This window comes from Blennius ocellaris, assembly GCF_963422515.1.
Source record: "Blennius ocellaris genome assembly, chromosome: 13".
Lineage (NCBI taxonomy): Eukaryota > Metazoa > Chordata > Actinopteri > Blenniiformes > Blenniidae > Blennius > Blennius ocellaris.
In genome coordinates this window covers 16,377,844-16,392,934 of record NC_137662.1, presented here as the reverse complement: position 1 = coordinate 16,392,934, position 15,091 = coordinate 16,377,844, and the positions used below count along the sequence as shown (strand labels likewise).

Here is a 15,091-nt window from a genome sequence, read left to right as displayed (position 1 = left end):
GAGCAACACACCACTCTCAAGACCCCATTTCTGAAGACTTCAGCATGCACGTTTTTATGAATTCACTGCACCACATGCGTATACTACATTGCTTGTGATAAATGAGTGGGTGTTTGTGTCTGGCTCGTCTAACTAAAACATTACCACACCCACTAAATAAATGAGAAACCTACAGGCTGTGATGTACCCTCTGTGTGGCGGTCGGCCCTTTCTGGCTGTATGTTTGGCACATCTAATCTATTTCCCTCTGTCAGGACCTTTTTCTTTTATATTAGTCTATGTAAATACCCACATGATTGAAATTGGTGCAACTTTGTCACAATGTTGGATTTCTGTTTAAGTCTTTCCTGCAGGTCAAATGATCATGTTGCTGTTAAGTCTTACTCTGTGTTGTGGTGGGTCTTTTTTCTGGATATACTCATCCTCCTCCAAACCAAAGGAATGAATGTCACGTAATTTGGTGACTCTAAAGTCGGAGTGAGTAATTGTCTCTCTGAATTCCCAGTGATGGATTGACAACCTGTCCTGGTTGTACCCTTGACTTAATGTTAACTGGGATAGGCTTCAGCCCCTGCAGACATAAATTAGATAAAGAGGGTGTAGAAGACGGATGGATGATCTTGTTCATTGTTCTTGTGCTGCATTTTGATCATCTGAGGTACAGATTGATATATTTTTCTTTTGTTCTGACTAAAGATCACAAGCTTTTGATGAGACATTTCATTTCATTTTTCAGTTCATTTATTTATTTTCCACAATTTCACATATACAACTGCTTGAAAAGGGGCTATTAGTTAAAACAAAATGCATGTTTTATATATGGAAGACATGATTACTTAGTTTATGTAAAAAAAAGTATTAAAAAAAAAGCAGTAGAGTTTAACAAGTCAATGTAATTTGTAAACGGAAATAGGACTGCATTCCATCACTCACGAGAAATTACCCGCTGACTATTCACTTCCTAGAAACATTTCAGACACACGCCTGAAAAAAATCTGTCTTGTTTATTGAAGAACCAGAAAATACCACAATTATGTAGCTCGTATCAGAAAAGTTGTACTATGTCATGATGATTCAACGTAATTAAAAAAAATAAAAAAAATGTTCTGCTTGACTATAATTTGTCAATCACACAATAAACGTTGCAATGCTTATAGGAGAGAGTTAAATTTCTACATGTGGAAATATGGAAAGATTAAATGTTTCACAGTGAGCCTTAAAATACTTCTACTATTTTCCCAAATGCATTATTTGCCTCTTGTGAGTAATTTAATCGTCAGAAAAGCATCCCTCCTCTTCAGCAGACACATTTCAAAGAGTTTGGGTTAAAAACATAATTATTCACAATAAAAATGAAACATGCAATGCCGTTGTAGAAATATGAGCACAGTTAGCCATACATTGAAATAATCTCCATTCATATTTACATGATCTGGTGACATCGACTATTCTTGGTCATCAATTGTCAGTTTTGAACGAGATGTGTTATTTACATGATCACAGAGAGATGTTTTATGTAACTTTAGGATCAACATGTCCAAAAACGAAACCAAATAAACAACCCAGCATGTTTTGGAAATTGCAACATAATTTTACAGGCTTCATTCATACCATACCAAAAAAAAAATGTACATGTAACATATATAACTCGCCTTTCTGTGATTTTTTCTTTCTACTTTTTTTCCACTACAGCAGTGACTCATACAACAACTTGTAGCAAATGCTGAAACAAGCAAGAAATCCCAATTTCACAGAAATATTCCTGATTTTGGGCAGGTATGGAGTAAATCACTCATGCTGTAGCCTCTCTCTTACACTCTAACAGTAGTACCAAAGCCCCAAAGACCAAACGCAGGGTACAGGGGCTCAGTGAAGGTCGTCTGCACTTTGTGGAGAAGACGCATGTCGGAAGAGACGCCGTAAAACGCAAGTATTCCTGCTGCGTGGTCCAGGTAGACGCCAACGCGAGACGGCACTGGTCCTGCGAAGTCTGTCCTTTTATTGTTGTGTGTGAAGGAGTATTTTGAATCAGACCAGTAGAAACTCCAGGATCTGTTGTTCCAACCAAGGCTGCATTCATTATCGTTTCCTTTGCGACGGATCCCCTTGTAGGTAACAGCCACATCCACTTCTGAGCCCTTCAGGTCGACCTCCCAGTAACAACGGGTCCTATTCACACCGTCCCTGCACAAGACCTGGTGGACAAGATGGCAGCATTAAAGGCAAAGCTGGTGAGATGATAGATGACATAGCTTCTACTAATGAAATGTAAGAACCTTTGGTCTCTGGTTTATAGAGGGCGGCGAGGGTCTTGGGAATACCTTTTTAACAACTTTAAACTCAGTATGTAACCATCAGAAATTATCATCTAGGGACACAGCATCAACTTTCATATGCAGATGACACATAATTATCCATAGTTGTGTCTCGCGATGGCCCAGGGAAAATGTATACTCTTTTTAGATTTTTTTTTTTTTTTTTGTCTTGTGAGTCCTCCCACACTTTGAAAACCCTGGTTCTCGAAAACATACTGATTGTGCAACAAACGGTGAGATAGCAATTACAACAAAAGCGGTAACATATCTAAACACGGGACAACACACTTCTCCAAAGCAAAACAAAAACTCATTATATTGTGTATAAAATGTTTTTTAAATATATACGTATAGCCTGATACATATTATCTGGTTGGCAGCAGGTCAGATCCTCTTTCTGTCTTATGAATGTTGCTCAATGAAAAATAAGAATCTCACCTGCTGCCAGAAGTCAAACCTGTCCGGGTGTCTGGGGTAGTTCTTTGGCTCACTCCTCATTGTGGCAGTTCTGTTGCCCTCTGAGAGGTGGAGGCTGGGGTGGACGGTGTTGACATCCAGGATCAATTGGCAGGCATCTGCAAGTAGAATAAAAACAAAACTCCTCAGTCATTTTAGGGACTTTTATTTTTTTAATTTTTTTTACTAATATCTACATTATGTGACCATTAAAAATTAGGTGACCCCTTAGTTTGTGATGAATTTCCATAAATCATTTGTATGTGTAGTTTTTGTTTTGTTTTGTTTTGTTTTTTTGTTTTACATTCATAGCATGGTAACATCACAGTAAAACATTGTTTCAACTAAAAAATAGAGTGAAATTCAGTAGAGTCAGTCGCATCCTTGTAAAGTCCATGAATCAGCTTGTTGAAATGTGTAGTTAGATCACCTGTGTTTGCTTCAGTATCACTGGCTCAAAAAAAGTTTGCTTTCTTATGTTTGACCAAACCAGTTCTGCGAGCGTCATGCCTCCTGTGTGAGTTTCACTCAGTTAACCACATGGTGCAATCATCGCATTGTTAAATATGCTACGTGGAACCATGATTATCAGTTTTCAGGCCCTGGTTGCTCCCTTCTCCTTCAACACAGATCAAGAGTTTCACAACAGATTAAATGCAGGATTGTGAATAAAATTCCTTGCATTTCATGAAGTCTTCTCTTGTCCTTGGTTCTTCTCTTATTGTGGTCTCCAAACTGTGTCTCGAGTCTTGGATCAGAACAGATTCTGACATGGCCATGGTTTTCGCCTCGCTTTCTTTTGTGACGTGAACTTCCTTCACTAAGAAGACGGAATTTAAAACCATGAGAATCCACAGATTAAGAAGAATTTCCCTTGTGAGGGGAATCGTTCTGCAGGGAGACTTTGATAAAAAAAAAAAAAAATTACAAATATATGTACCTGCTCCAGAGATTTTGCCCATTTCTGTCTTGCTGACTTCCTCGACTTGTAACTTCAGTGCTGCAATGGCTCTCTTGGTTGACTCATAAGAGTAATTAGGAACAACACTGACGTTGTTCAGATCTTCATAACCCGAAGGGCCTGACAGAGACTGCCAACTCTGTAAAAAAAAAAAGAAGAAGAAGAAAGTGGTATTGTAATAGAGATGAGCTTGTAGATGAAATATCACATATATGTCAAAGGTTTTTATTCTGATTGAGGTCTGACGTTACAAATCATCTTCACCTGCAGAAAGTGTATGTGATCGTCAGTGTGTGAGAGTTTTTCCAGGTCGGTGTGTCTCTTCCTCATCAGGGTAATTTCCTCCTCCAAGCGGCTGAGAAGTAGCTCGGCCCGGGTCACAGTGGTCCTTTCATGGGCGCGAATCATCTCCTTGACCTCGTTGTACTTCCTCTCTATGGAGAGCAGGAGCTCAGTGAAGATTCGCTCGTTCTCCTCCAGCGCCGTTTGGGCAGAGTGCTACACGAGAAAGAAAGAAAGAGCTGGTTGAAGCGTGAGTGGGGGAGCCGCCACATTTGAAACTATAACTCCGTTTTCTTTCATTCACATTTTCAGATGAGTGTGACTCACTTTAACTGCTTCCACAGCTTGCCTGAGATCCTGCCACTTTTTAACTCTCTGGTCAATCCTGTTTTGAGATCTGTGCAGCGTGACCCCAAGTTGTTTCTACGCAAGAGAAGTACATTAGGATTGAGATTGACTAACAGCAGGTCTGTTATTTATAGTGCTCACGTCACCTCAACTGTGGAACGACAGCACTCACTTGTTTTTCAGTCCTCTCGGCCCCGGCGGGGACGATGTCGTGGTGTTTGTGTTCGTCCATCATGCACAAAACACACACGGACGTCTCATCGGTGCGGCAAAAAGCCTCCAACAACTTGTCGTGTTGTGCACACATCTTCTCTCTCATCTGACCTGTGGCCTTGACCAGTTTGTGCTTCATCAGCGCGGGGTATTCGTAATGCGAATGCAGGTGATCCTCGCAGTAGTTTGCCAGGCACACCAGACAGGATTTCTCAGCCTTCAGCTTCCTCGTTGTGCAGAAGTCACACATGACCTCTCCATCCTTGGCCTCGACCCTGGGCTGGTTTCTACCAGTGGACCGACGGTATTTCTCCACGCTGGTGCTTCTGTCTAGATCCAGAGTGCCGTGGTGAGACATTTTCTCACTAATAGATTAAAAAAAACACAAAAAAAAAACAAATCCAGCAGATATTGAAACAAAATTAAAATCCACAGGTGATTCAGTTGCTCAAAAAATGTGTTGAGATCAGCGATTGAAGAAAGACCTTTACAATATGAGTGCAGGATGAGGTATGAAGAGGCAGAATGATCCCCAGTAGTGAACAGCTTCAGTGAAACTGCGTCACTGTGTGTGTGTGTGTGTGTGTGTGTGTGTGTGTGACAGAATGTTTGCTATGTACTTTACTCTCGCAGTAAAACCAGTATTCCTGGTTGGACCTTTGTTAGTCTGGAAATGGGTGTTAATGTCTGAAACAAGGTGGGTGGAGAAAGAAGGCGAGGAGAAAATGATACCAGAAAAGGGAAGGAGGCTTTATTGTTAAAGCTCATATTTAAAAACAATTTACCCATAACTGCTTCTGTCATAAGTACCTCTGAGATCTGACTGTGCACTATAGTGGTTTCATGAGCGATCTTTTCTTCAGCACCTCGCAATGTGAAAACAGCATCATCTTGTGGGACGAGTTTATTACTGCACAGAATGCCTCAAATGTTATATTCACAAGAGTGGTAGCGTGCCATCAACCTGCCAAAAATCTTTCTGCATTTTCTACAGCCAATTTCCACAAAATATGTATATCATCACAAGAAGAGATCATCTATTTTACCATATAACATCATAAGACCAATGTTAATACGTTTAATAAATTACCATTATTAACAACCAATAGTATGAGAGTTAAAGTACTGATCAGCTCAGCTCATCTAAATATGTGACTGACTCTGAAGAAATATGTTAAATACAGTCAGACTGAGAGAATTATTTTTTGAGGCTTGTGGTGGCTTTCCAAGGTAATTTGTGGTTATTTTGTGAATACATGTGATAACAAAAAGCTGCACACAAAATCCTAACAATATATTATATTGTTATTAATCATTATTAAACATAAAATTTAAGTAATCTTAAGAAAATCTAGAATACTTTGGTAAATATGTAAAAGGAGCTTTGAACCTTGGTGGGTGAAATTGAATAGAGGACAGAGTTTGACGATTGTGAACGTCAATGATTGCTTTTCCTGAGTGTTTCAAGTGTGATGGGTTTACCAGAAAAACGTTCAGTTTTTCAAAGGACGAGTTTTTTTTACATCAACAAGACCATGATTCAATTCTGGGCAGTGTTTGCATGTTTTCCTGTGTGTGGTTGCCTCACCTGGTGGGCAGCGATCAGGAATAACTTAGAAGAATGAATGGTGCTTTTCCTTAAAAGTGAACAACTGGACAATCTGGTCATAACAGATTTTTTTTTTTTCCTAGTTTTAAACTAATTCTATAAGCTTGTAGAACTATGAATTTTACATAAAGTGAATCGAAACAAAAGCAGCTGAGACTCAAAATAACCACAAAACCAATCTGCATGGTTTGTGACTATTTTGAGTCTATTTCAGTCTGGGTGCTGAAAACATGTGAGTGGGGCTTTTCATGTTTCCTCCTGGCTCAAGGGAATGTTATATTATAATCCATCCACTGGTTTGCAGATCAGGGTCTAAAGCGGCACTACAGACAAAAACAGTTTGCTCCAGCCAGATACTGCGCAATTAGAACATTTCAGTGTCCTTACTGAACACAGCCATTGAGCATTCAGAGCACTACTGGTAAAAGTAAACAAACCCTGAGAACAATGAGGTCAATACACTCAGGACGTGTGCGAAGTCTGACTTACCAAAATACTCAAACATGGTTAAAATAAAGTTCTGAGGTTGTTTTGCACAAAAAAAGATTTCTCAAAAATTTAACCATAAAAGGATGAATTTCCTGGAACTTTGGTGAGACTTTATGATGCAGTGGAAAATGTATCTAAACATGAAAACAAATCTTCTGCCGAATATCGCCAACTACAAGAAAAGAATACATCTTTTGAATTAGACTGGGACAAACCATCCTTTGAGATCTTTAAAGGGCATGCAGGGACCTTTAAAGAAGGACTATCTGGTTAAATATATCTCTATAGAATCAATACAAAACATGAAAAACGGTCTATAGGTAACTGCGGTTCTGAATGCCTTCAAATTATACAAATAAATAAATCCATGTAAATTCATTACTTTTACGAATATATAAAGTGAAAAATGTACAATAAGTATTGTGAAATATTGAAGTTGATGATGAAGGAAGAATGCATTTGTGTTATGAGTTTTTCAATCAGCAGAACCTGCTCCGAGCCAAATTCTACATTGGTCATTTAAATTTTAAAAAAAATGGTAAATTTGGTCCAAAGATCCCGATTCGCTGCTCTCAAATGATGGTCGTAATGTGTGATGAGAAAGCTGGATCCAAAAACAAAAAAACTGTTCAGCATGTACCTATATACATGAGAGTGTGTACTATCAACACACATATATCAACAGTTATCACCTTTGCTAGGGTTGAAGGTGTGTACTAGGATATGGTTATCAGCTGGATGGATGGGTGGATGGATGGATGGCTGGATGGATGGATGGATGGATGGATGGATGGATGGGGGAAAAAAAGCTTCTCTCTTCCCGCTTCTCGAGCATTTCTTGTTTTGGGTGGAGCTCGAATCATTCATATCTGTATTCCGTGCAGAACAAGTTTGACTGTGGGCGCTTTACCCTCCCAGCCTGCAGGGGGCGTCTGTGCTTTCAGAGTTGCGTTGGAACGTCAGCGTTTGCGTCGGTGGTCGGACGTTGGCGCCAGATGAGCTGTGGCGCGAGCTGCACACGCACGCACACGCACGCGCACACAGAGCCAGCGAGAGAAACACACACACTCAGTCACACACACCACTCGCTCTGGAGCAGTTTGCCGAGGCTCACTACAGCTTTGCAAAAGCCCTCATCCTCCCGGAGTTCTCCCTCATTTTTCTCATCTCTTCAGCTTTCACACAGTAAAAGGACAATAAGGTGGGTGTGTGCATTTACTAGTGATGTTCCATCTCTAAATCCACACTCCTCCGTGGCTCTTGTCCACACTGAGGCTCAGCCCGGGATAATGGCACATATTGTAATATGTGGTCTGCGTGCGGATGGTGTATGTGGCGTCTCTTGAACTTTGTGATGGAAAAATACAGCCCTGACTCGCTCTGCTTGTAACATTATGTCCTGCTGGAGTAGCAGATGATCACATCGGCGCTGTTGGGGACTGAGAACACACTGTTTTGGGAGACGTGTTGTTGATTTGGCGTGTTTTTGGTGAATCTTTGTCCCTGCCTGCAGAGGCTGGTTCAACATGGTCGGATGGGCTGTTTTCAGCAAAAGCTTCCGTTCCGCTGTTGGAACAGCCAGACTGTGGACGGGGAGGCGTTTACCTGGGCTAGCTGACTGCATTAGCTCGCTTGTTAGCTTGTCCATCGTGGCTATGTAGCCTGCACGGCTGGGTGTAGCTGCTAACGGCAGCAGCAAGGCCGCCACGGAGGCGGTCTGTGCGGTTTGTTTGCTGCCGCAGTAGAGGAGGGCTTCGGGGCTGTCGCCAAGAGCCGTCCGCCACTCCCAGGCTGCACAAAAAAAACCCGTTTAGCTGACAATTTGCCCGGTTTATACATTTCACACAGCATGTGTCGCTTTATAAGTCTCCTAGGGTTGTTCTTATGTAATTAAAGCCGTCATTTCCCGGGCTTTCACGGTTAGCCATCTTTGTTTCGGCTAGCCAACTCCCGAGTGCTGAAGTGAGACTCGGAATGGTTACTCACAGGCAGCTGCTGATGGAAAACTTCGCACAGTATAAGTGGAAAAATTCTGGTTTCCTGTCAAAGGTTGAACGGCCAAACCCTAACAATGTGTTGCACCCAATGCTACGCGTTCATCATGTCGATTTCTGACCATTTATTTCACAGTAGCATTACTTGTATTTATATATGTAATTGAGATGTAACACGATAACTCTTCACGTAAAATCAACACCGAAAGACGGCGTACTTAAGATTATTACAATTTGAGACGCGTGATCTCCAGATGGAAATGTAGACAACTGTCATATTGGTATTGGACACATTTGTTTACCTCGATCCCATCCAGAGTTACCCTTGTCATATTCAGATCAGGGCTATTAAATGGAAACTCCTGCATCGAAGCAACTTTATTCACGTGGGAATTTGGAAAACTACAACACATTGGTGGCTTTACTGGCTTGAGGTGTTTGTAGAACTTATTGGCAGGGAAGTTTTCACTCAACTTTCCCCTCAGCCGCCCTCCCGATCGGAGGCAGACTTCAGTTACGGTGTGGTTCTTAGCTCGCTGTCTTGACGTTAGCCCGCAATGTTGCCCGATACGTTGGCGTCACTTCACATTCTAACTACTATTTGCAGTCGTCCCCTCCCTTTCATGCACACACCTGACCGGGCATATACTGGCTCACCTTTTAAGTGTGTTTTTTGGAATGGCGGAAGCTGTTGTAGCTGACGTTAGCTTACGGCAGCCATCTTAGGCGACCTGTAGTGTTGGCTAGCTGGAAGTGCTGGTGTGGCACAACAAGATGGCCTGTTAACGCTCGCACAGGGGGACAATTTCCGCGTCGGTCGAGTACATAAGATACGAGAATTTACTCGATTCCAACACTGGTCTTCGCGCAAATATTCGGTGAGTTTTAAAGTCTTCGCGAAGACCCCCAGCTCGTTGGTGTTTTGCGTGAAGCTAGTTAGCGGGCTAAATCGTGAACACATTAGCGGCTAACACAATGCTGTTTTCTCGTTAACCAGTTCCCCGTCGACCGTAGCCAGCTAACTAGCGGCTACGGAGGCTATTCGTAGCCGTTATCCACAGCTAGCAGCCGGCGGTGGTGTGTTTTAAAAACAAAAACATGCCTTATTAAATGTCCACCTTTCTTTGTTGTGATGTCGCTGTTAATAAAACAGGGTGTTGTGCGCAGATGGGAGGCATGTGCGGGGCCTCGAGGCTGAGGCTGGGGGGGATTAAGAGAAGAATGGAGGGCTCGATCATGAACAGCTCCACTTTGATTTCAACAATTCTGTTAGCCTGTGTGCTGAAGCTCGTCGGGGCTAGCACCTACAACACTTAGCCTGCTAAGTAATGCTACAAATACTTCTCAGACCAAACGATGACACCCAATTATGTAGGAAATTATTTTTTTCCCTCCCAGTGCGATTCATGAATCGTCACCATGTACGTGACTGTTGAGCTCAATCTTTCTTTCAGGCACAATTTAGCAGAAACATTTGGCCTGTGGGTGTACAGTAGAGTAAATGACATGTTTTCATTCTAATAATAAGGCATGCATTTGTTCATATCATCGCTTGTTATTGACTTAGTAGGCCACGAGCTCGGTGCTTTATTCAGCTTTCTCATCCGGAAGCTATACGCCCAGAAAAGTTATACTTATAAGTTAATCTTCAAGTTAAAAATCCACCAGGAGATTGTATGTATGAAACATATACCATGTTTATTCAGAAACGACCTTTTTTTAGTGTTGGATAGCCTTCTTCATCAATCTCTATATCATGAACAGACTTCTCTAGAGTGCTTTATTCAGTTTACCACTAGTAACTATTCACACACAGCAGCAGCAGAGCAGCCCTGCCAGAGCTTGTCCTCCTTCAGGAGGCTCCTTGGAGTTTCTTGGTATCTTGCTCAAGGACACGTCCACATGTAGGTGTGTAAAGAGATAGTCATGAAAACTTCCCAAAACATGTAGAGTTTTTTGTATTTTTAAGATTGTCTCTCTTCTTCTAAACCAGTGCACTAAAACGTCTGTTTAGTTATTTATCTATATACAGTCACACTGAAGTGATGTATTTCTGTAAACACTGGTAATGTGCTGCTCTTTTTAGTTTTTTCAAAAGAAAGGTTTATCTTGGACATGTGGGCACAAATGAAATGATTCAAAGCGACTACAAAAAGTATATAAAAACACAAAACAAATTAACATAGAAGCACTAAGCAAAGCCAGAAAATGAGTAAATAAATAAATACTGCCCCAACATATCCAAAAAGGAGTGGGGTTGAAGCCTAAGCTTATTTACTTCTAACTTTTCTCCGCCTCAACAATTAGTCATTCTACACTACTCTACCTGAGTTATGTGCACGATGCATTCAACAGTGTTGTGTTAACATAGACGTTTTTACCCATTCGTTCAAATTTTTATCTCTGTGCGGTTTGTGAAACAGTCCAGCCTTTTCTCCTGGTCTTGTCATTTTATCTCTATTAGCAAATTCTTATAAAGCACCTGAATGGAACTCGTGCATTGAAGATGTATTGTTGAAGGAAGTGCTGAATTTACGCTTTGACCATCCTTTTGTTTAGTTTTTTCATAGAAGTGAGATTTGTCCAGATTAGGTTAAAAACAGAATTGAAGACCTTTAATGAAATTGTAGTTATTGGTAATTTATTAATTGTTTTTTCTGTTTCAGGTTTGCTTGCTGACGAACGCCAGCGAGCCAGCCCACAAAACAACGCTCCAAATAACCCGATTCACCTTAATAGTCACCGTCCGGCATTAAAACGGAGGTCGTGGGGTTGGAGTGTGTTCTGATGGCCGAGTCAGAGACTGAATGTGACACACCCGGCCTTGACACACTTGGGTCGGAGTGTGTCATAGCCCACAGCCATGTCGACCTACACTATGGAGCAGAAACTGAGATCATGACAGAGGAGAAGCGTGGATTAGAGCTGGAGATCCATGGCTCAGATTTAAAGATCCAGGGGCTGGGGACGGACCTCGGGGCCGTGGCCTGCGTGGATGCCATTGTAGCAGAGACGGACCACGATTACATCAAGGTGGAACACGGTGACATGCACTGTTTCACAGCAGCAGAGATCAAGACCACGGGAAGTGAGACTCTGCTGGGAGAGGTGCTGCTCAAGACAGAAAGTGAACACGTGGTGAAGGTGGAGTCCGACCACGGTGGGGAGTTGACGGTCGAGTCTGAGAACGGCGTGATCATCCATGAGGCCCACGGCCTGCAGTGCAACGAGTGCGGGGAGATCTTTGGCAGCATAGCCGATCTTCACCAACACTTTGAGATCCACAAGGACCTCAACCCGTACATCTGCGTGCACTGCGGCGAGAGCTTCGCCGTGGAGGCGAGCCTCAAGCAGCACATGAAGATTCACATGAAAGAAAAGCCCTATGTCCCCCCGGGAGTTGAGATCATGGGCAAAGATGTCATTGATGCTTTCAGCCTTAAGTCTCATCAGATGATTCATTTGCCAGACAAGCCCCACAGATGCTCGGAGTGCGGCAAGAGCTTTGCGGCCGCCATCACTCTGAGAGAACACATGAAGATGCATTCAGAGGACAAACCCTACAAGTGCACTCAGTGCAGGAAGAGCTTTGTGCGCAGGAGGCATTTGAAAAAGCACCAAGAGGTCCACGCTCGAGAGAAGCCATACACCTGTGGCCAGTGTGGCAAAGGCTTCGCCACGACCTCGAATCTGAAGCAGCACCAGAAGACCCACGCAGCAGTTGTCCTCGGAGACAAACCCCACCAGTGTGCGCAGTGCGGGAAGTGTTTTGCAGCCGCCACCACCTTGAGAGAGCACCAGAGGATCCACTCTGGCGAGAAACCGTACAAATGCAACATGTGCAGGAAGAGCTTTGTCCGTAAGCGCCATCTAAAGAAACACCAGCAAGTCCACGCCGGAGGAAAACCCTACACCTGCAGACATTGTAACAAAGGCTTCAACCACTCCTCTTCCCTCTCTCGCCACCACAAGACCCACTTGCAGAATCCCGTTTTTTCTCAGCCTCAGCCTGGCAAACCTTTGACTTTCGCCACTCCCCCAAAGCAGCGAGTGCACCAGCAGGGAGACAAGCCGTACATGTGCAACCACTGCGACAAAGGTTTCAATCATTCTTCCTCCCTGTCACGGCACCAAAGAGTCCACTCGGATGGCAAGAGCTACATCTGCGGTCATTGTGGCAAGCATTTCACTGTCGCCGCCTCGCTCACCAGGCATCAGAGGATTCATCTGGAGAACAAGCCGCAGGCGCCGCAGATGCCGCAGATGCCAGAGCCTCAGCCCCCACAGCCGCAGGAATACACCACCATCCCCTCGCCGAAGGTATTCCCAAACAACGCCTTCCCGAAACAGCGCATCCTGTCAGTTGAGAAACCATACAGGTGCAGCCTGTGTGGAAAAGGCTTTAACCATTCATCGTCCCTCTCCAGACATCATAAGATTCATGTTAACCCACCACGTTAACCAGCGCCCTCTCCCCACACACACACACACAGGCGATCCCATGCAAGCGCACACATCCCTGCTCCCCAAGCACCCGTCTTTCTCCCACCAGTAGTCCCCACTTCAACGCCGCCACAACACGGGAAACATCAGGTCAACTTCTATAGACAAGAGGTCAGGTCAGCACATGCCTGTTTTGATGTGGAGAAGCAAAAACGGACAGTAACAACACTTGTCTTTGAAAGGAAACCGCTCGGCCTGAAGGACTGTGCAGCCTGTAATTGAGAGCTGAACCCAGGTCTTTGTGCCTCGGTTTAGGGCGCGTGTAATAACGTAGTGAGGAGTCTCTTCATGTGCTTCAAGACGTCTTTGGAACACTTTCAAAGAAAACGATGCGATTGGAGTGATGCATCATGCCATTGTCATGTGGGGGGGTATTTCAGGTGGGCTCACATGCTTTTCAGCTGCAACTTTATTCAAAGTTACCAACACAATTGAACTACAACTGTTTCTCAGTTTGAATAGTTAATTCTTTTTCACCCACATTAACCACATGTGAATAAAATATCAAAAATCCAATGTAAATAGCGATTTTCTTTTATATATATATATGTATAGGTGACTAGTGTGCTGTTCCAAAAGATGACATTTTTGATAGTAAGATCCAGTTTGTCTCCACCTTGTTTTTTCTTTTCTGAATTTGATTTGTTTCAAGTTTTGGAGATGAAACATGTTGCAGGCGTTCTCATGCCGCTTGTTATTGGAACCAGGCTCCGTTAGACATGAGCCATCTTGTATATTTATGAGGCTGTTTTTTGTATGTCTACATTGGGTTTAGCACTGCTGCATAGACTTGTACAGAGAGCAATACTGGCGGACACCCCGAGTCTTCAATGACATGCGATTTAGCCATAAAAACTGCAAACTAGAGAATAAAAATCTGCTGGGTAGCATCTGACATTATGAATTGTGTCCCAATTATTTACAGTGTGGTTTTCCCGCCCAAATATTCATAAAAGACGACTTCAATCATTCATCTAAATCAACCGGGTGCGGAGGGTGTAAGGATTTATTGTACATGTTGATATGGTCACAATTTGTTCCAACAAAAGACATAAGTTGTTTATTCCTAAAAAAAGATGACATGAGGAAAACCTCACTTTTACCAGATCCTTCAGGTATCTGACAGATGTTGCTCAATTTACTGTTCTGTGTAAAATATCTTTTACAAACTGATGTATTTTTTTAGACATGGCTTGGGTTCTATGAAAGGGAATGAGAGAGAGAGACAGCTTTTATGAGAGAACATTTTGGTGAGCAATATTTTCTTTTTATTTGGATAACAATTGTGCTTCAATCTGTAGCATAGGTTACTTCCTTGTGTTAGATAGGTGCCTTATTGCATGCTATGTAGAAATGTATGCCGAGCTGTTATTTGAGAAAAAAAGTTAGGGGTTTTCAGGAGTTTTTTTTGTTCTTATTCATACTAATTTACCCTACATTTTAATTTGATGTCACTGATACCCTTTATTTTAATTTTTTGCTTTCATGTATATTACCATGTGTTTACACTGTTACGACCATATTGTCTATTTGTTTTTCCCTTCATTTTTTGTCAAATGTTGAGAAAAAAAAATGTAAAAGATCCATATAGACTTCTCTTAAGGGCAAATCCTGTAACACCTCTTCCCAGTTTCTGAGTGGCACATATATGGACAAATAAAGGTTGTTGACTCTCATGTGGTGTACAGTCAATGAATCATAAGACTATTCTAAATATTTAAGGTGCGTGATGATAACCTGAAGCTGAACATTTGAATGTTCCCAAACTTTTAAACTAATTGTACTACCGAGGTTTGTCCACACGGTGTCACTCTTTTACTATTGAATGTTGTTGTTCAAGTCATCTTTTTCAACAGGACCTGCAGCTGATACGCTTTAGTCTCAGACTGAATCGGCCCCTGCAGGAAGAAGAGCGGCCCCG

The 15,091-nt window shown here is 42.5% G+C and overlaps 2 protein-coding genes across 4 annotated transcripts; one reads left to right on the top strand and one right to left on the bottom strand.

Moving 5' to 3' along the window:
• Positions 1-782: 782 nt before the first annotated feature.
• ftr14l (finTRIM family, member 14-like) lies at positions 783-5,072 on the bottom strand. Its single transcript, XM_080507953.1, has 7 exons — positions 4,535-5,072; positions 4,342-4,437; positions 3,997-4,230; positions 3,712-3,871; positions 3,454-3,591; positions 2,754-2,890; positions 783-2,195 (listed from the first exon to the last, which is right to left on the bottom strand). The coding sequence occupies exons 1-7, from the start codon at positions 4,931-4,933 to the stop codon at positions 1,812-1,814; spliced, it is 1,548 nt and encodes a 515-aa protein (XP_080364079.1). The 5' UTR covers positions 4,934-5,072; the 3' UTR covers positions 783-1,811.
• A 2,662-nt stretch (positions 5,073-7,734) lies between these two features.
• On the top strand, positions 7,735-14,807 carry LOC308138632 (uncharacterized protein). Of its 3 annotated transcripts, none has more exons than XM_080507841.1 (2): positions 7,735-7,874; positions 11,334-14,807. In XM_080507841.1, exon 2 carries the CDS (start codon positions 11,455-11,457, stop codon positions 13,126-13,128), a length of 1,674 nt encoding a protein of 557 aa, XP_080363967.1. In that variant the 5' UTR covers positions 7,735-7,874; positions 11,334-11,454; the 3' UTR covers positions 13,129-14,807. The 3 variants fall into 3 exon arrangements, with proteins under 3 accessions (XP_080363967.1, XP_080363968.1, XP_080363969.1); XM_080507842.1 differs by lacking the exon at positions 7,735-7,874 and adding an exon at positions 9,424-9,545; XM_080507843.1 differs by lacking the exon at positions 7,735-7,874 and adding an exon at positions 10,522-10,571.
• The last annotated feature ends 284 nt before the right edge of the window (positions 14,808-15,091 follow it).